Source organism: Choloepus didactylus, chromosome 16, assembly GCF_015220235.1.
Source record: "Choloepus didactylus isolate mChoDid1 chromosome 16, mChoDid1.pri, whole genome shotgun sequence".
Classification (NCBI taxonomy): domain Eukaryota; kingdom Metazoa; phylum Chordata; class Mammalia; order Pilosa; family Megalonychidae; genus Choloepus; species Choloepus didactylus.
In genome coordinates, this window is record NC_051322.1 from 43,192,037 (window position 1) to 43,210,891 (window position 18,855).

The 18,855-nt window shown below is 57.1% G+C and overlaps 1 protein-coding gene across 50 annotated transcripts in view; it reads left to right on the forward strand.

The window, feature by feature from the left end:
* Positions 1-18,855, forward strand: part of CELF4 (CUGBP Elav-like family member 4) — a 296,970-nt gene that overhangs the window by 251,562 nt on the left and 26,553 nt on the right. For 28 of the 50 annotated variants that reach the window (XR_005212184.1, XM_037805843.1, XM_037805821.1 and 25 more), the window contains exons 4-6: positions 17,474-17,602; positions 18,004-18,083; positions 18,380-18,523. Coding sequence is in view for 49 of the 50 variants with exons in the window: in XM_037805843.1 (XP_037661771.1) it covers positions 17,474-17,602; positions 18,004-18,083; positions 18,380-18,523 (353 nt within the window). In the remaining variant the exon portion in view is untranslated. The remainder of the gene's footprint in view (positions 1-17,473; positions 17,603-18,003; positions 18,084-18,379; positions 18,524-18,855) is intronic. The other 22 variants (XM_037805845.1, XM_037805822.1, XM_037805831.1 and 19 more) reach the window with 1 other exon arrangement.

Consider the following 18,855-nt stretch of genomic DNA (forward strand, 5'->3'; position numbering starts at 1 on the left):
AGCCCCATAAATTAGTTTATATCTTCAGATCAGAGAACATAGTGAGCCGTGATGCTAGGAGGAAATATGTAGCAGCAAGATGGGCTCTCGGAGCTGCTGGAGGTCATCTTTGAGGCATCATGGAGCCTGGAAATGGACAAATGGTGTCCCCAATTTTTAAATGGTAAAGAGGCTGGAGTCCAAATACTGGCAGCCAGGTAATCTTGAAAATGATCTTTGGCAAAGTTCTAAAATAAATTTGTCCAACTGGTGGCTTGAGAACACATGGGACAAAGCGATGGTGACTTAGGAACCACTCTGGGTTTATCCAGAGAAAGCTGTGCCAAGGGAGCTGGTGGCCTGTGGTGATGAGTGGGTACTCCGTGCACACCTAGTGGGGCAAGGTCTAGCCTGGCATCACGTCACTAACGGAGCAGATGGAGAAGTTGCCCAGGGTAACTCAGAGATAGTGGGCCTGGAGAGAGGCCCCTGGTGACATCTGTGGCCTTGGTCTTCGGTATTCTCCTCTTGCATGTTATCAACATCATGGAAGCTGTTTTTCAGATTTGCTGATGACCCACAGCTGGTCTGGAGAACAACATGCTGGAGAATTCATTCAGAATCTAAAACCTTTTCCTCAGTGAAGTTTTTATTTTAGGGACAGAACCCTGTGAGCCCCTGTGCCGGACCCCCACCCCACCCCCACCACAGCAGTGGGGCAGAGATTCCAATAGCTTTCCTCTGAAGCCCCACAGACTGCACCCCTGTCGGTGTGGAGGGTATTGGAAGATTTCTGGAAATATAGTGGAATTGTGTATTTGGGAGTCCTTTGTCAACTGGTTGGTTGTTTGGTTATTTGTTTGGTTGGTTGTTTGGGTTGTTTGGTTAGTTATTTATTTGGTTATTTGATGGGATGGGTGGTTGGATGGCTGTATGTTTGTTTGGTCATTTGGTTTGTTTCTACGAGCCTTTCCTCCTTCCCCAAATCCCACTTGTTTTTCATGGTGAAGAGACAAGAATCCTTTGGAATTCCCAGCCCCTTTGAGAATCCAGGAACTCTTTCTCTAGGAGAAATATCCACAGATATATATTAGTGGGGTTCACAGTTCCCCCTCTAGCCCATCGGACAGCCTCCTGCCATACACGTACATCCCAGAGCCAGCCCCTACCTGGCAGCCCATTTGCAGGTCTTCAGAGCCTTGGGAACCCCTGGCAGCCAGAGGCCCCTCAGTGTGACTCAGCCGATGCCCTCCTCCCTGGGGGAGCAGGGGCAGGGGGCACCCATGCCCTTGGTTCTTGAAGGAGATGGTGAGAGAAGGGAGCTGGGCCCCAGGACATCGCAGAGCTCCCGTGAGCCCACTGGGCTGCTGCCCGGCCCCCTGGTCCTGCCCCACCCCAACCACATGTCGGGGGGCCTGCTGGTCCTGACCGTCCACCCAGCCACTGTCTCCAGGCAGCCCCTGAGTTTTGCCAGTGCGAAGGTTACAGGCTACTTGAAGAGAAGTTAGAAATCCCAGCACATCCATCTTAATAAGTTTTATTACAGCCTGCCAATTTAGACAAATGACTAATTTATTGTATAAAATACCAGCAGTATATTTTTTTATTTTGTTAATTAATTATCTCAAACAAAGGTGAAATTTATAAAACTGTCCAGAAACGGTGTGCACTGTAAAATTGCCTTGCAGCAGGAGACGAAATTATTACTAATATGGGATCAAATTATTACTGTATTGACTTAGTTACTTTATGACTTTGTAATGGATTTCTTCATTATTTTCTGGGGATTGCGGCCTTCGTGATTGCATTAAAGTCTGTTAATCTATGCAAATATCATTAGGCACCGCTAATAACCATGGCCACTTTCCTCCATTTCAGGAAATGTGCCGGGCGCTTGCAGCCTTGGCTTGTGCCGTGCCTGGTTGCTCCCGGACAGCAGGGCATTATCCTCCGAGGCAGGAGGGCCGGGCGCTTACGTGGTGGTTTGAGGGTCTCAGGAAGGCCTCCCTCACCCCTAGACCTCTCCACCTCACTTCTTCCCTGCCTGTCAGAGTGCCTGAAATATCCTCACAAACCTCCACTCCTTTGAATGAAGGTTTTGGAGGGCCTTGTTAAAATGCACCTGTCCCGGAAAGAAAAACTCCTCGGCTCATTAGCCACCATTAGTGTTTCAGAACCGAGGAGGTTTTGGTGGAGCTGAGGGTCTGGCTGTACTGGGACAAGGGACTAGGCAGTTTTTATGAGGGTTAGAAAGACAGCTACATCTCATCACCAGGAGCCAAGTAGAGTTGGCCACTGTAGAAATGGTGAGGGACCACCCTTGGACCCTGGAGACCCAGGAGGATGTCCTCCACATGGTGGGGTGGGGCAGGCTGATGAGTAGGGGTGAGTGCTCCGTTAGTGGCACATTGTTTCAAGGGGTCCTAAATACCCCTGGCCTCACCCACCGGGTCCTCAGGACAGCTCATTGCTGCAGGCCTGTCTGTTGTCCAGCCACACTGAGCTGAGGACACCCAAACCCACCCCCCCGGACTCTCAGTCCAAGGCCATCTCCCACTGGGTCTTTGTTGAAGGTAGATCCTGATCCCATCAGGGTGTGGGGGGGAAGAGGTGTGTCTGTGGGCCCAGGCTGCCTTCCCCTCTCCTCAGTGTGGGGCACCACTGCTCCCCCGTGCTTGCTGAGTGCTTGGGAGGCAGACCTGGGTCCTCCCAATAGTGTAGAGACAGGAGGCTGTGGTGTGGACGTCGCCAGAGGTGCTCACTCACTGTGATGGACTCATCCCTGCGGTGGCACCAACCATTCTTACCCTGCTGATTTCTACTGTCTTGCCCCCGTCAAGGACTTGCTTGAGGGTCAGGCCCAGAGGAGGGTGGGTTCGTGCCAGGGATGCAGCGGGTGGAGGCTCCAGGGCTGCGGGGGTGTTTCCTAACTGCAGGTCAGGGTGCCCCCCACGGCTCCCCAGGGCCCCTGGCAGGGCGACGTTGCCGTCTTGTGGGGGAGGCGGGGCCCGGCCTGGGACTCGGATGCAGCCATGTGCTCCTCCCCGAGCTGGTGCGGCCCTCCTTCATCAGCATTTCCAGACTTCCCAAGGTTATGGAGCCCTTTGGAACATCAAAAATTCATCAGCACCCCCCTTGCCAGATGTTTTACTTTGAGTCTCCACTGTTTGAGAGAGCACAAGATGACAAAAAGCAACCCGGAATTCAGCAGTGCTTTTTAATGAATTTGTATTTTTTAAAATTACAGCAGCATCTGTGAACATTTGAAAAATAGTCACATATATCTATGAGTGAGGTACTTCAGATGCAGTCAGCAGCCAAGGCTTTAGGTGCAGGGCACCATGTGCTGGGCCATCAGCTGCTGGGTGCTGGGTGGGGGACACGGGAGGAGGAGAGGTTCAGACTGAGCATGCTCATCCTCTCCTCCTCCACTTCCTCCTGTCCCCTGAGCTGCTTGCCAAGGCTGCCCACCCACGCCTGGCCCCCGGGGTGCCCTCCCCTCCGGCCCAGCCCACCCTCTTTGGCCTCCCCAGCTCAGCACCATCACAGCCCTTCTCCCAGACGCGGAGACTCATCTGTAAAATGGGACGTAACCACACTGTAGGAGCATGGTCATGAGAAGTGGACAGAATGTGTGGAAGTGCCCAGCTGGCACAGAGCCGACTGCCAGGAGATCAGAAAGGGCGGCAGGCACACCCCTGTAAAAGAGCCTGCTGCGGCCAACTATGGGGGACTGCCCGGGGCTGCTGGGGTGCGCTGTGCCCTCCTCCTTCACTCCCAGCCACCCCGCTCCACAGTGCTCATTGCTGCAGCCACCCCCTTGGACAGCCCCTCAGACCTGTTGGGGGCAGGGGCGTGTCTTGTTTTGCAAGACACAATTCTCCAGCCCCTTGCAGCAGCCCCGTGCATTCCCTGCTCTGAGGCCGGCCTGGGCCCCCTGCCCTGTCCTCAGTCCTCCCGCCTAGCCCTTTCCTGAGATGGGGGTGAGGCAGGCTGGCTGAGGCCCTGGGCTGCAGCGTTTCCAGGCACTTGACCATGATGATGCTGCCCCTGGCACCTCTTCACGCTCCACAGTGCTGTCCCTCTGAGGCCCCGTCCTGCTCACACTCAGGAGCCTTCTTCCTGCTCTCCCCTTCCACAGCTGGGATATTTAGGCCCATGGTGCCCAGGCTATGATTTGCAAGCACTTTTCCTTCAGGATCAGGTCTGTGTTTTATATCTCCCAACACAGTACCTGGCACATAGTTTGTTGATTGACTGCCTAACTGACCAAGTGGGGCGGACCCAGAGCTGGTGTGCAGGTTTCTGAGACACAGCAGATTCCCTGGCTGTAAACCAAACTCTGTGGAAGGCAAATACTGCCTATCTGAAGGCTTGGAGCAGACTTCCCTGTCCTTAGCAATGCTAGCCACACACCAGCAGTTAGTATGCTGCCACCCTTCAAAACAGTTTGTTCCCTCAAGGAAGCTGACGCTCCCCTCCCAGTCTCATTAGTTATTAGAAATAATGTCTTGCAAATTGCGCAGCCTGCTTCAGTGCCAGAGCCATGTCCTCGCCTGAGCTCATGTCTGTGGGTCTGGTCACAGGGCAGGGGGTGCCCCCATGGTGGAGGAGAGCTCGGGAAGCAGACCACCCGTGCTGAAATCCTGGCTTCCCTGTCCATTCACTCTATGACCTCCAGCATGTTGCCAAACCTCTCTGTGCCTCGATATCCTCATCCGTAAAATGGGACAATAATGGTGCCCATGCTGTGAAGTTAAAGTGTGCCAAGGCGTGCTCAGGACGAGCCAGCTATCACGTCCTCTCTGAGGGCACAGTCTCTGCCCAAGGGAGTGGTGGCTGAGCCTCTGCCTGTGTCATCTGGGCTGGCACCTGCCATTGCACTGCAGAGGCCAGGCTGACCTGCCCCCTCCAGGAGCCGTGTCTGCAGCCAGTGGCCGTGGCCTTGGAGGAGGCTGTGTTCTGGGTGGGAAGTGCTCCTTAGGTCCAGTGGGGGTTGGGGGACCACCTGGCCTACCTGTAGGCTCAGGGAAACATCAGAGAGAAGTTTCAGGTGTCCATAGAAAACCAGCCCAGCTGCAACTACATTAACCACAAGCCCATCAGAAAACGTGAGGTTGAACAAGTCAGTTCAAGAGGGGTCTTGGGCAAAGTTTCTTGTTCTTCTGAATGCATGTGCTGGACCTGCGTGGCTGGCCATGGCTGGTTTCCTGGCCTTTTGCCTTTAGGTCCCACTATCTGAAATCCTCAGAACTGCCTGGGCCAACTGTCCCTCCACTTTCACCTCTCGCTATTTATGTACCACTTATCATAAATCTCCCTTCTGGTTGCAATCATTTTTCCCTTATCCTTGTATCTATCTATCATCCCACATTTAATCTGGGTACCTAGCATCTATTAATCATGTCTTCCATCCATCCATCTCCATGTCTGTCTGCAGTCCATCATCAGTCAGGAGGGAATAGTGCATGCACGTAAGGGGGTGGGTTCAAGGCAGAGGGGTGGGGGGAGCAGTGACTCCAGGTGGGCTAAGGGGGCTGGAGCAAGATGGGACAGGGAGGGAATGGAGGGCTGATGAGAGAGGAGCAGAGGCCTCCCCTCTGGAAGTAAGGTGCACCTGCTGGATGGGTGGGGGGAGGGGCACAGAGGGAAACGAGGAGGAGGAGGAAGAGGAGGAGGAGGAGGAGGAGGGGCCTCACAAAGCTCTTAGAGGGCTAAGCCTGTGCTGACCGATAATTCCCTGCCACCCCCTCTCCCTACCTCCCCCATTCAGGACAAACATCACTGCAGGATGACTCTGGTGAGTGTCAGGAGAGGGTGCCCAGGCTTGGTGTTGGGGCAGGGAAGGTGGGGGCTCTTGGTGCCTCCCAGCCTCCTGCATTCTGAGGGGCTGCAGCCCTGCAGGCTAGAGGAGGGCAGAGATGTGGCCGAGGACAGATGGCCAGGAGCAGCCGGGAAGACCCATCGTGGCCCTTCCCAGCCTTGGCTGCATGTTGGTGTCACCTGGGTAGCTTTCAAAAAACCAGAACCAAAACCACATTCCAGACCAATGGATCCAACCCGTATCTCAGGGGCTAGGGCTTTACTTGCACCTTTGCATTTTTGAAAGCCCCCAGGGGCTTTCCCATCCGCAGCTAGAGCTGAGACCCACCAAGGCCCCTGCCACCCATCTCCACTGGGTTGTCCTGAGCAAGCGGGGAGCAGCCTTGGGTGCTCTAGGGGCACAGCCTGGGCTCTGAACAGATCCAGGGAGGCCCCCGAGGAGAGCTCCCCCCTCGGTGGTGGGCCAGGCAGACTTGTGAGGCCAATGGGACTCTGCCGGGTGCTTGGGAAGCATGAACCCCCCACATTGGCGTGTGTTGGAGGAAGCTGGGCCAGGGGTACCCTATGACCCCACTTCCATGCAGGGTCTCCAGAGGTCCTTGTCACAGTGCCTGGAGGGGAGGGATGGCCTGGGTAGCCACAGTCTGCAGGCTCATCCTGCTGGGCTGAAGTCTGACTCCTCCTATATTAGGCAAGTAACGTGGGCTCTGAGACCCTTACAGTTCCAAGGGAGACAGGCAATTGGCTATTGACAGCTTGGAGTGCCGCCTCTCCTGCAGAGCCCCACCCTCAATATGAAGACTGACCGGGGGGCAGAAGGACAAGCGGTTTGCCCAAGTCCTTGGGCATTGCACTTTACATCATGTCTCTGGTGGCAGCCTGGGGCTGGGGGCACCCATGGTCACCCATACGCTCCAGTGAGGTGGTAGGATGTTGGGCCACAGCTGGGAGAATGGCCATGGTGGGTGTTAGAGGCTGGCCTGTGGCCACGGTCATCCACAGGCAGGGTTTACCCTTGAGGAACTTACTGTCCTGTAGCCTCGTCATGGCAGGTGTTTACCACTCAGCTACCCAGCCCATGAACGGCTGGAAGTGGCCTCCTTACGTAGATTCTGTGCCCATTGATGAGTGGCTTTTTCCTGCCTTCCTGGCCGTCCTCCTCTTGCCCCTGCTCACCTGTGGACTACACAGCCCCTCCCAGAACCCTGCACAAACGTCCTCCCTCACTGCCATGAAGCCCTGCTTTGTCCGTCTTCTTGAGAGCTGAGGACAAACTGGCCATAATTTATGCTCCTGCTTGATATAAAGGAAAAAAGGCCCCATTATGCTGTAAATTATCCTGGAGTGGGTGAAATGCTGGAGAGCGTGCCAGACGCCAGTGGAAACCTCATTAGACAACAGGGCTTGGCGGCCGAGGAGTCCCTGCAGAGCTCCGGGGCCGCCTGCCACGCGCCGCGCGCCTGGTGAGGATAACGTGGCCCATCAAGTGCACAATCAGTTACCTGGAGAGAGGGCTGCGCGCAGCCGCCCCAGCGAGGGGTGACTTCAACGCAGGGCCACGGAGGCTCCTGGGCTCCCGCTGCAAGTCTTGATGCAGACCCCCCGGAGTGAGGGGCTGGAGAGCTGGAGGAGGCAGCAAAGGGGGCAGTCGGTATGGCCTGAGACCCCTCACCTGGACTGAACCCCCTCACCTGGGCCAGCTTCTGGCCAACTTAGGGTCCCCATGCCTGACCTCACCCCTCAGGGTGGAGGAGCCGTCCGTGCCCCTCCAGTGAGGCGAAGTCCTTGAATGTGCATTTGTCTCCCCGAAATACGGTGAGCACCCCTCTCCTCACCGTGGTCATGGAGGACCCCCATCTTAGAAGTCATACCTTTGCCCTGACCAGGAAAGGCTTTTGGGGTCGGGGGAAGAGACTGAAGAGGTGACTGTGCTGGCAGGTAGGAGTTCCTGAGTGGAGAGGAGAGATGACCCTTTCAGCCTAGATCCCAGACAGGGGAAGCCTGCGGGCTCGCCAGGAAAGAGCCTCACCTCCTCGGGCCCTCAGGACACCTCAGGACAGCTGGGCTTTGGGCAGGGGGGTGGGCAAGCCTGTGAGGGGCTGCGAGGCAGAGCAGGGGGCACCCGGGGCAGCAGGAACTGACAGGGGCTTCGCTCTTGGAGCTGAGCCCCACCCAATCACCCCTCCGGGCCTGACCCGGGACCCTGGTCCTTGCAAAGCTGTGTGGCTTTTAGGCATTTTGCCCGTTGTCTGTGCAGATGTGAAGGGACAGAGAGAGAAGAAGGGGAGCCCAGAGCAATCTGTCCTTCCAGGAAGGAAGAGTGACCTGATTGCTCAGCTCGACTCACATCACCTGGGTAGGTGAGAGTCCTGGCTTCACCAGTGCTGGGTGTGTGATCCCGGGAGAGCTACTTAGCTACTTTGTGCCTCAGCTTCTCCCTCCACCCAGCGGGAACCGTGAGACCCCACCATGCCTGTGACGTGCTTATCTCACAGTAGCCTGGATCAAAGCAGCTGGCCCATGCATGAGAACCACCACGATTTTTGTCGCTGTTACTATTCTGACCACCTCCTGGAGGTGAGTCTGAGTCACAGCCTTGGCAGGGGCACCACAGTGCCCTGGGGAGGGGGCGGTGTTGGAGTCTCAGCAGGGCTGGCTCAGGGAGCACGGCAGAGTCTCTGTGACGGGAGAGCCAGGTCTCGCTGGCTCTTGCCATGCACAGTCCCTTGTGACTGAGGCTGGGTGGGCCAGAAGTCCAGGTGGACCCGAGAAGAACCCACAGGAGCTGTGAGGTAGGGACCTAGGCCAGTCAAGGGCGGACATGGTGGGCAGAGAGGGTGGCACAGGCAAGGAGACAGGCCCAGGGTGAGTCCCAGGCCAGGCTTCCAGGGGTCAGAGGTGAGGATGCAGGAGCTGGGCCTTGCAGGAGGTGTTTGGATCATGGTGGGTTGAGGATTGGAGGAAGGGAGGACGGAGGAAGGGGTGTGTGCATGTGTGTGCTTACATGTGCACGTGAACCCACTACTGCCCCATCCTCCCACATGCCCTCACCACCCCCTGACCTGCGCGGCCTGCCTTCTGCCTTGCCCATCTCGCACACCCTGCCCACGAGCCCATTGAGGCCCAGCTCAAGCCTCCTAGGCCCCTCTCCACCCCCCATCCATACCCAGAGCTTGTCACCCCACTGTGGCTGGTGCCCGCTTATCTCTGGGGACACTCATTTTCTATTTTCCGAGGATTTCTGGGGGTAGAAGTCTCGTCCCAGCACCCACCTCTGTGCCAGGCCCATAGTGGCTGCACCCCCAACACTCATTGAGCAAGCAAATTGTTTTATTCATGTCACAAACACTTACTAAGCATCAACGACGTGCCAGGTACTTTCAGGCACTGGGCATTTAGCACTGAGTGAAGCAGACACACTTCCCTGCCTCTATGGAGGGAGGCAGAGAATGCAGAAATAGCTGTGTAAAATAAGGTGACAGGTATTATGGAAAAACTATAAGGAAGGGGCAGGGAGTGCAAGGGTTGCGGTTCTAATTAGCATGGTCAGGAAGCCCCACTGAGAGGGTGGCATTGGGTGCTAGGCTTGTGAGAGGTGAGGGCGTGGGCCCTGCAGAAGCTGGGGCAAGCGGCCCAGGGGAGGACAGCAAGTGCCAACGTCCTGGGGCAGTGCTGCAGGGGTTGCTGCTGCACCTGTCCAGAGGCCACGCTCTGGAGCAGAGAGACGAATGGGGTGTGAGGAACCTGTGTAGCCTCTCAGAGGTCACTAGAAGGCTTGACTTGCTCTAGGAGCAAGATGGGAGCCACTGCAGGGTTTGAACAGGGGAGAGACAGGATCTGATGTGGATTTTAACGGAGCCCTTTGGCAGCTGTGCAGAGAGCAGAACACGGGGGCCAAGGTGAAACCCGGGGGACAGTCAGGGGAAAGGAGGAGGGTGGCCTGATTCTGAGCATTTGTTTGGAAGGTGGAGCCGGTGAAGGATGCAAGCGAGGGCCTTGAATGGGTCCTCCTGCCTCCTCCTACCCCCAACATTGAACAGCACCAGGCAGATCAAGTCTGGAGGGCAGTGCTGCCTCCCTGGGGGCAGAGCCACTGACATCCTCAATTGCATCCACGGTAGAGCAGGGTCCCATCATGGCCCCCACACCCCCACCCCAACCCCAGCCACCTTTGGTCTGGCTTGATGTCTCTTTCAGCCTTCTTCCCAGGCAGGAAAGCTTTCATCCTTGGGAAGGCAGCTCTGGCCAAGCTGGGTCTCCCCAGTTCTGACTCAGTGAGGGGGTGAGGGACAGTGGTCCCTCTGCTGGATGGCTCCACTCTGAGAACCCTCCAGAAGCCTAGCCCGTGACCCCATGTCCAAGGCGAAGGGACTAGCTCTCGGGAGGGTGGCCAGCGCAGTCGTGCAGCTGAGAGGTGGCTGCAAAGGAATCCAAACCCACTCCCTTCAGGCTGGTGTGGACGGCGATGCTGGGAACTGGTCCTCACTCAACCCAGACTGTGGGCAGACCCCAGCCCTGCCCAGCACCCCCCCACTTGCAAGGCAGGTCTGAGACTGCCCATTGCCCCCTGGAGGAGTGAGGAGATTCTAGCAGAGCATGCAAAGGGGAGGCAGAGGAGGCCTCTGGATTTGGGGGTGCAGGTAGTCAGACAACCTCGAAGATTATACCACTTGAGAGTCAGACAATTCTGTTTGAGCCCTACTTATCCCTTAGGACAGTGCTTGACTGGTCTGGACTGGGAGAATTAGTGGAAGTGGCACATAGGGGTGTTCAGCGTAGCTTGGTGGTGGTGGGGGGTTGGCGGGGTGGGGGGGTGGAGGCTCCTGTTCTGGCTCAATCCAGGAAGGCCTCATGGAGGAGTCTGGGGAGCATCTTGTGGTCCCTGAAACACCTGCCTTCATCAGGGAGGTGTGAAAGGAGACATGCTTTCTCAGGCTGGCCCAGCTGGCATGGCTTTGTTCAATTCCACATTCCCGGGGGTCCTCTCCACACCCCTGGGGGGCAGCGACTTCCTCACACCAGCTCACATCCATAAAAATGGTTATAACCATCCTAAAAACTGGCATTTACTCTGAGCCAGGCCCTGTGCTAAAACCCACACATGCCTTAACTCATTTAATCCTCACAGCAGCCCCATGAGGTGGGTGCAATTATTGCCCCCCTTTTATAGATGAGGAAACTGAGGCCCAGAGAAGGTATGTGAGTTGCCCAAGGTCGCAGATTCAGTGAGTGGTAGAACCAAGATTTGACAAACAGCCTCAGGTACTATCTGGAGGATGTCCCCAGCCCCCTCTTGCTAGTCGGATATGCACCCCCAGCTCCTTCCCCCTGAAGGTCCCCCACTTATCGGCATGCAAAGTTAGGGAGCAGGAACAGTTCCTCCACCCTCAGATTCACTGCCTGTGGACTCTTGAGCACTGAGATCAGGGAAGGCAGAGGGTCCTGGGATCCAGGAGGTGCCCTGGGGAGTTCCCTGGCCCCACAGTGACCAACAGCCTAAGAGACCCTCAAGGGCCCTGCATGGGACAGTCCCCAGGGCCTCCAGCTGTGCCTGGCTGTCTGGCCCCTCTCCAGAGTGGGCAGATGAGGGGCAGGGTGTGGGGCTCCCAGGTCTCTGGGCTCTGCCCACCTAAGGACCAAAGGTTCTGGAGCAGGAGGGGAGCCCTGGGTCTATCACTGTGAATGTCTGGCATTTTCTCCCCATTCCCCAAAGCTGCCCTTGAGCCTTCAGGGTCCCTGTCGAAAGTGTCCCCCGCTAGCCTGGCCCTGCACTCCCCACCCAGCAAGGCCCCCAAGTCTCCCAGCAGCCCCTCTGCTCGCCCGCCAGCCAAAGACCTCAAAGCCATTCATTTCCCACCCGAGTCCCTGGCCCCAGGCTTCTCCCCAGCTGCCCCCTTCTCAAACCCTCCCTTAGCAGCTGGGGGAGAGAGAACAGTAAAAGTCTATTGCCACCATAAAAGGCATTAACCATCTGAACACAAATCCACAGTTCCCCAGCAGCCTTCCATCTTTAAGCAGGAAATATAGTTTAATGCCGATGGTAATAAGCAAATCAAATTTGAAAATTAAACTGGAATTTGAGCATTAGAGCCAGGGCACTGGTATTTGGTAAGCCAATGGGTGCTGCTGCACCCCAACAGCCCCATCCCTCAGGAGCCCACTCTCCCAGCACAGTTAGATGGGGTCCCTGAGGCACAGCCCCGAAAGATCCCCCCTAGGGGCCTGTCCTGGGTGCACTGCTTCTCTGCTTTCTAGGCTCTCCCTCCAGCCTGAGCCCAGTCTGCCCCGTTGCCCCGAGTGAATAAGCTCGGGGGTCTTTATGTCCCTCAGAGGAGGGATCCAAGGAAGCATGAGGCTCTGGTTCCGGCTGCTAGTGGGCAACACCTTTCACAAGAGCCGGTGGCTTCCTGGGAGAGGCCACACCATGCTTTCTGTAGGTTGGGCAGGCAAAGCTCAAGGTTAGATTGGAATTCTGGGAAAATAAAACAGATTGCTGAAGCCAGAGGAATGGAAGGTGTGTGCTGGGGGTATGGGGTGCAGGCAGCGGCAGCAAGAAAAGCAAAATCAAACTTTGCCTGTACCCAGGGCCAGGCGGGGACTGCTTGAGGGTAGGTGGAAAAGGCAGCCAAAGGGGTCCCTCCCTCCTCTCAGCCTTTGCTCAAATTCCCGTTGTGGCCTTGAGCCCTCTGCATCTGCTTCCTGGACAGCACACTTCCAGCCTCCTCCTCCTGGAAGCCTTCAGGGTATAGTCTCTTCCCACTCCCCACACTGATCCCTTCCAGCTGCATTTCAGAGCTGCTGGTGTGAAGACCAGGCCTGTCTGTCCTCTCTAGCCAGGAACATCATGGCAGAGGCTCTGGGGCCTAAGGACCCGAGGACTTTGGAGTCTCCAGGGATCTGTAGGCCATGCATGCCACCCCAACCCATTGAAAGAGGAAGCCCAACAGGGCCCCAGGGCTCATCTCAGACCCTCTGTCCAGCCAAGTCCCAGGCACACAGTAAGTGCTCAATAAATGCTGGAGGAGTGATCAGAAGGTAGACCCAAGAAGGATGACAGGTGCTCTGACCCAGCCCCTCCTGCAATGGCATTAAACACTGTCGCCTGCCACAGAACTTGATACTTTTTCCTTCTACCCTTTTATCAGCTTCTCTCACTGTCAGCTCCTGGGAGGAGGGTATAGACTATGTCCCCTCCCCAGTGCTGGTGGGACATTCAGGCACAGAGAGCAGAGCTGGGACTAGAACCCACCTCTTTCATCCAGCCCTGCTAGAGAGTCCAACTCTGTCCCTCTGTGGCCTTGGTCACCTGGGGAGGGCACACCAGTTCTGGGGCCACCATGTGATAGCCCTACTGAATTTTGTCTTATTTGGGGATTTGTTTATTGGGGACAGCCTGTCTCTTCATCTCCAGCTCCAGGGAGCAGATTCACCCGTCTTGTTTACTGCTGTTAGAGCAGTGCTGGAACAGCATCTGGCACAGAGAAGGTGCTAAGAGCAGCTGAATGACGACTTGAGCACGCTTCCCTTGCTCCGCCCCTTGACCAGGAAGAGCCCGTGTGAAGCCCTGAGAGCCAGGGAGGTTGATGGTTCTTGTGTGTTGTCACCCAGCAGGTGTCTGGCAGAGCCTGTGCTGCCTGACAACAAATGCTTTCCTGGGCCAGGCACTGGGCTTGACTCTGGGAGTCAAAAGGTGAGCATAAGGTAGTCCCCTGCCCTGAGTGGAATCTGTTGAGGGGAGCAGACTGGGCTGCAGATGCCAGTCTCCAGGGGCTCGCCACACCTCTGGGCCCCCACCTCTGGGGTCTCAGCGACCTTCCCTTCAGGGTCCTCTGTTGGGGTGGCCCACGTGGCCCAGTCCCAGCAGCACCTATCTGAACTTCTCTTCAGGGGAGCAGCAGTGCCCCCCTCTGACTGTAGAAGGCAAAGGGCTCACGGGCAAGGTCTCAACAAGGGAGACTGAGCCCACCGTAGCCTCACCATCACCCAGGGATCCCTGGCTCGGTGGGCCATGGTCAAGGGCTGTTCAGCCTATACCTGGAGTTAGGGGTCCATGTAGGGGGAGGAAGAATGGCCAGGAAGCGTAGTCATTCTCTGAGACTCCTGCTAGGTTGTCATCAGATACAAGAAACCAACCAAATGGTCCCATTGGTCATGTGACACATGAAAGAGCCAGAGGGCAGAGGGCAGGGGTTGTGGGGGGACAGAGTGAGGATGTCCATCCCAGCTTGTCAGCCACAGCTTCAGAGTCCAGTCTAACCTGTTACTTGAAGTGCACCCACCCCAAGATGTAGACCCTTTGACCTCTCCCCCTCTGTGACCTCTCCCCTCAAGCTAGGGGAGTGGCACTCCATTTCCTCTTCCTCCTGGCAGGAGAAACCCAAGTAATGATGACATTGCCAATATTAGTACTGCTCGCCAGGCAGTGTCCCTGCAGCATCTCCTGGAATCCTGGCCACCACCCGAGGAGGGCCTCACGTTAAAGACCTAAAAACTGAGGTGGGGAGCAGGGATACAGCTGGGAGGTGGGGGAGCTGGGGACTGAGTTAGTGGGCCTGCAGGAGGAGGCTCACTCTCCCAGCCCAGGGTCTGAAAGAATCACTAACCCAGTAAAAATCCAACTGGAAGTGAAGAATGCAAACTGAACACATTTGACAATCCTGGAAAAAACAAATATTTGATTTGGGTGGGGTCAATCCAAGGATACTTCCTGGAGGAAGTGAGTCTAGAGCCAGATTTCTTTGGTTTCGTACAAGCTTCCAGAAAGTTAAGGCTAGTTGTAGGTTTCTGGGTAAATCAAGATGGGACGAAAGGGAGCTACATGTTTAGAAAGGTCCCAAGAAGGTGGGGCTCAGGCCTAGAACTGAGAACTGCAGTAAAGAAAGACTTCAGGGGAGGGGGAGAAGGAATTAGCAAAAAAAAAAAGGAAGAAGTGGCTGGATAGAAAGGCACATGTGGATGAATTTTAATGCAATCAGGAAGCTGTCATAATGATAATAAAGGAATACATTCAGACGTCAGCAAAGGAGAAGGCGCGTAGCTGCAGCCCCCGCATTTAAATCAGGCACGGGCAGAGTAGTGGGCCTTCTCTTTCCTGCCTTTTTCTTTCCAACAGAGGAAATGGAATTTTTTAAGCAGGAGGGCCAAGGATAAACGGGGCAGGTTTTCAGTCCTTTGTCTTTCTGGAAATCCCATTTATTTGGAAACTTGCTTCCAAAGGGAGCCTTGCTGACAGGGAGTGAAGCACTGGGCTGGGCCTGGAACAAAGAGGTCCAGACACTCCACCACTGGCTTTCAAAGCCCCCCTTTCACGTCATGTAAAATGTTGCCCAGGAGCCTACCATAAGGCCCCCCCCCCCCCCCCCGTCTGTCTCTGTCCTCTCTGGTCCTCTCTGTCTTCCTTTCTCTCTGTTCTTTGTCTCTCTGTTTTGAATTTCCCTTCCTCTGTCTCCTCCCCCTTTTCCCCCTCCCTCTCGGCCCCTAACTCCATCTCCTAAGGTCCCTTCCTCAGCTTCACACCCATCTCTGTCTCTTCCTCTTGGTTTCCCAGTCCCTGCTCCCCAGCCCCAGAGCCTGGAGATGGTAAGCCAGGAGGGCCACATCTGAGGCCCTGGGGATGAGGTGATACATGCTCTGAAGCAGACAGAGCAACCCAGGCTGGGGCGGGTGGTGGGGCAGGGTCTCCAGGCCAGAAAGGCAGCCCGGAGCTTTGGCCAAAGCCCACCAATGGCAGAGGGCCAGGCTGGTGTTCTGACCCAGAGCTGGTGACAGGGACAGGCAGTGACACCCTGCAGGACAGAGAAGGAGCCAGGACCCCGGGGCACTTCACCATTGTGAACATGTCCAGTGCTGAGTGCGTCTGGTCCGACGGGTGCTGCAGGTTGGTGTCCAGAGCCTCCTGAAGGGAAGGACTCTGGGTTGGCTTGTGAGAGAATGCACAGCCTGGAACCCTCCTTAGAGTTAGCTCTAAGCAAACTCTCCTGGCAGTGTGGGAGTGGGCAGCTCTCTAGAGGGGGAAGAGGTGCCAACCACCCTGAACAGAGGGATCTGGGTCCTTGTGTGTCCTTGTGTTCCAAGGAAACAACCAACACATGACTATGTGCAGTTTCTGAGGTCTGCATTTCTACAGCCTTGGCTGTGTGTGACTGTGTGTGTCAGTCATTTAATAGTCAACAAACATCTAGGGAGTGCCCACTGAGCGCTGCCACCACTGAGACCCTGTTCCAGTTGCTATGGCTGCATAACAGTTCACCTCAAAACTTAGTCATGTGAAACAACCATTTTTTATGCTCCTGAATTCTGTGGGTCAAAAATTAAGACAGGACACTGCTTGGAAGGCTTGTCTCTTCCAGGATGTCTGGGTCTCAGCTGGAAGCCTGAGTCATCTGAGGACTTGTTCACCTTGTTCACTCACATGTCTGGCTGGCTGTCAGCTGGGGTCACTTCCAAGTCATCTCTTTGTGTGGGCTACTTTGGGCTTCCTCAAAGCATGGTGGCTGGTGTCCCCAGAGCAAGCATCCACCAAAATGAGAGTTGGAAGCGGTATCCCTTTTATGACTCAGCCTCTGAAGTTACCTGGCCTCACCTCTGCCCCACCCAGGTTCAAGGAGAGGGAACACAGACCCCATCTCTCAGTGGGAGGAGTTGGAAGTCACATTGCAATAAGAGCATGTGGGATGGGAGATCTTTGGGCATTTAGGAAATTTCAAGCTGACCCATGGCCCAGCAGGAACCCTGTCACCCTGAGCACACAGCCGAGTGGGCTCAACCAACCACTCGGCCCTCAGCACAGAGTATGGCACCAGCGCTGTGGGGACTGCGCCTAACCTTCAGGAATAGGCTCCCCCTCAAGGGCCCGTGATTGAATAGGAGGGTCCAGACCAAGGAGGGGGCACCCAGGTAAGACAGAAAGGAGGTGTGCCCTGGGCATGGCATCCACTCTTCATTCATTCCACAACTCTGTACTGAGAGTCTTCGATGGCACTGCTTTCCCAGCAGACAGGCCGGGGCCCTTTCCCTAGGGAGCGGATGTGAAAGGTGCGGGCCAGACAGAGACCAACTGCACAGGCCGAGCAGTAAATAACTGTCCTTTGAGATGTGGGCAGTGGAGGGGGGCCTTGGTGAGGAGGCGATACTTAAGCTGAGACCTAGAGGAAGAGAAGGAGTCAGCTTTGTGAACCGGGAGGCGCTACAGGCAGAGGCGGCAGCATCTGCAAAGGCCCTGCGGGGAGGAGACTTGCGGGTGGTGGGTGAAGGCGGCAGGTGCTGAAGATGCTAGCGTGTTACAGAGCGGAAGGGAAAGCGGGCCTGCCCGGGTGAGTACACGCCCGCGGACTAGGGTGCGCCAGGCGAGAGTCAGACCAGAGGCTCTGCTCCCTCCGCTTTCCGGGCAGGAGGAGGCCGCAGGCTCTTACCCAGCTCGGCTGGACCCAAGCCTTCCTCCCCCACCTCCCGCTCCGGCTACACCCCACCCCTCCTCCCTCTCTCTGCGGCCCCTCCCCCTCCGGCTAGACAGCCCACCTCTCCGCGCCGCCCCTTCCTTTCCAGCTGTGCGCCCCTCGCCCCGCCTCCCGCCCACCCCTCCCTCTCCCCGTCGCCCCACCCCCGCCGGCCGTGCCCGTCCCCGCGCAGCCCGGCCCCCGGCCCGGGTAAGCATCTCCTAATTTTGTTCCAGAAGATAGAAAACTCTTCGTGGGCATGCTCAATAAGCAGCAGTCCGAAGACGACGTGCGCCGCCTCTTCGAGGCCTTCGGGAACATCGAGGAGTGCACCATCCTGCGCGGGCCCGACGGCAACAGCAAGGGTGCGTAAGGGCGTGGCCTATGGCCCGGGGGCGTGGTTATGGGCGGGGCGAAGAGCGTGACTGACAGCGGAGGCCTGAGGGGCTCGGAGCCAGCCCCGACGGGCGAGGCCCGCAAGGCTGCCTAGAAGAGACGAGGCGGCGCCCTGCCAGGCCCGGAAAGGCACCGGGACCCTTCAGGGTGTTTTTAAGTCTCCGGGCCCGTCCAGGTCTTTCTATCTCTGTCTCTGTGTGGCTCCTTCTCTGTTTCTCTGTCTCTCGGTCTCTGCGGCTCTCCCATTCTGCTTCCATCTGCATGCGCCCTTCCCCCTCAGCCCCTCCCGTGCCCCGCTTCTCGGTCCGCGCTGTCTTCTGGCCCTCCCCTGGGCGCTCGGGCCGTGGCTCAGTCTCTCCCGTCCCCCCAGGGTGCGCCTTTGTGAAGTACTCCTCCCACGCCGAGGCGCAAGCCGCCATCAACGCTCTGCACGGCAGCCAGACCATGCCGGTGAGTGCGGCCTCCCCTGGCCGGGGAGCAGCGGCGGGACCGAGACGCGCGCACCCGCAGGGCCCTTAGCGCACGGTCACGCCCGTTACCCTCCTCTCTCAGAACACTGAGGCCCAGGGATGTTAAGGAACTGGCCCGAGGACTCCCAGTGGAAACGGCCGCGGTGGGGTTAAGACCCCAGATCCCTGGGCGAGCGCCCGTGCTCGTTCCGCCGGTCGTGCCCCGGGGACAGGGAGGGTGGGCCCAGGGCGGAGGCAGCTGCGGATGGTGGGTCTCACGCGCCGTCCCGGCCTCAGGGGGCCTCGTCCAGTCTGGTGGTCAAGTTCGCCGACACGGACAAGGAGCGCACGATGCGGCGGATGCAGCAGATGGCTGGCCAGATGGGCATGTTCAACCCCATGGCCATCCCGTTCGGGGCCTACGGCGCCTACGCGCAGGCAGTAAGTGGGGGCGCGGCCGGGCGGCCGGGTGGGCGGGTGGGGGGCGGCGACCCTTGAGCCCACATCCCGCGGAGTCCCTGGGAGCAGGGAAACCTAGCCATGTGGGGGGCGCACAAAGTGCTGCTTCCTCCCGGCCCCCACCCCCCACTCCGGGAGTGAGCCCAGGGAATGGAGGTCAGAGGGGTTAAGGAAAGGCTCATCCAGTCGGGGGTGGGTGGTGACTGTCCAGGTTCTTAAGAAGGGGAGGAGCTGGAGAGACTTCTGGCCAGAGCATCAGAGTATACAAGTGGGTTACCCTGAGCCTACCCAGCTCCCGCCCCCTGCCCAAGTCA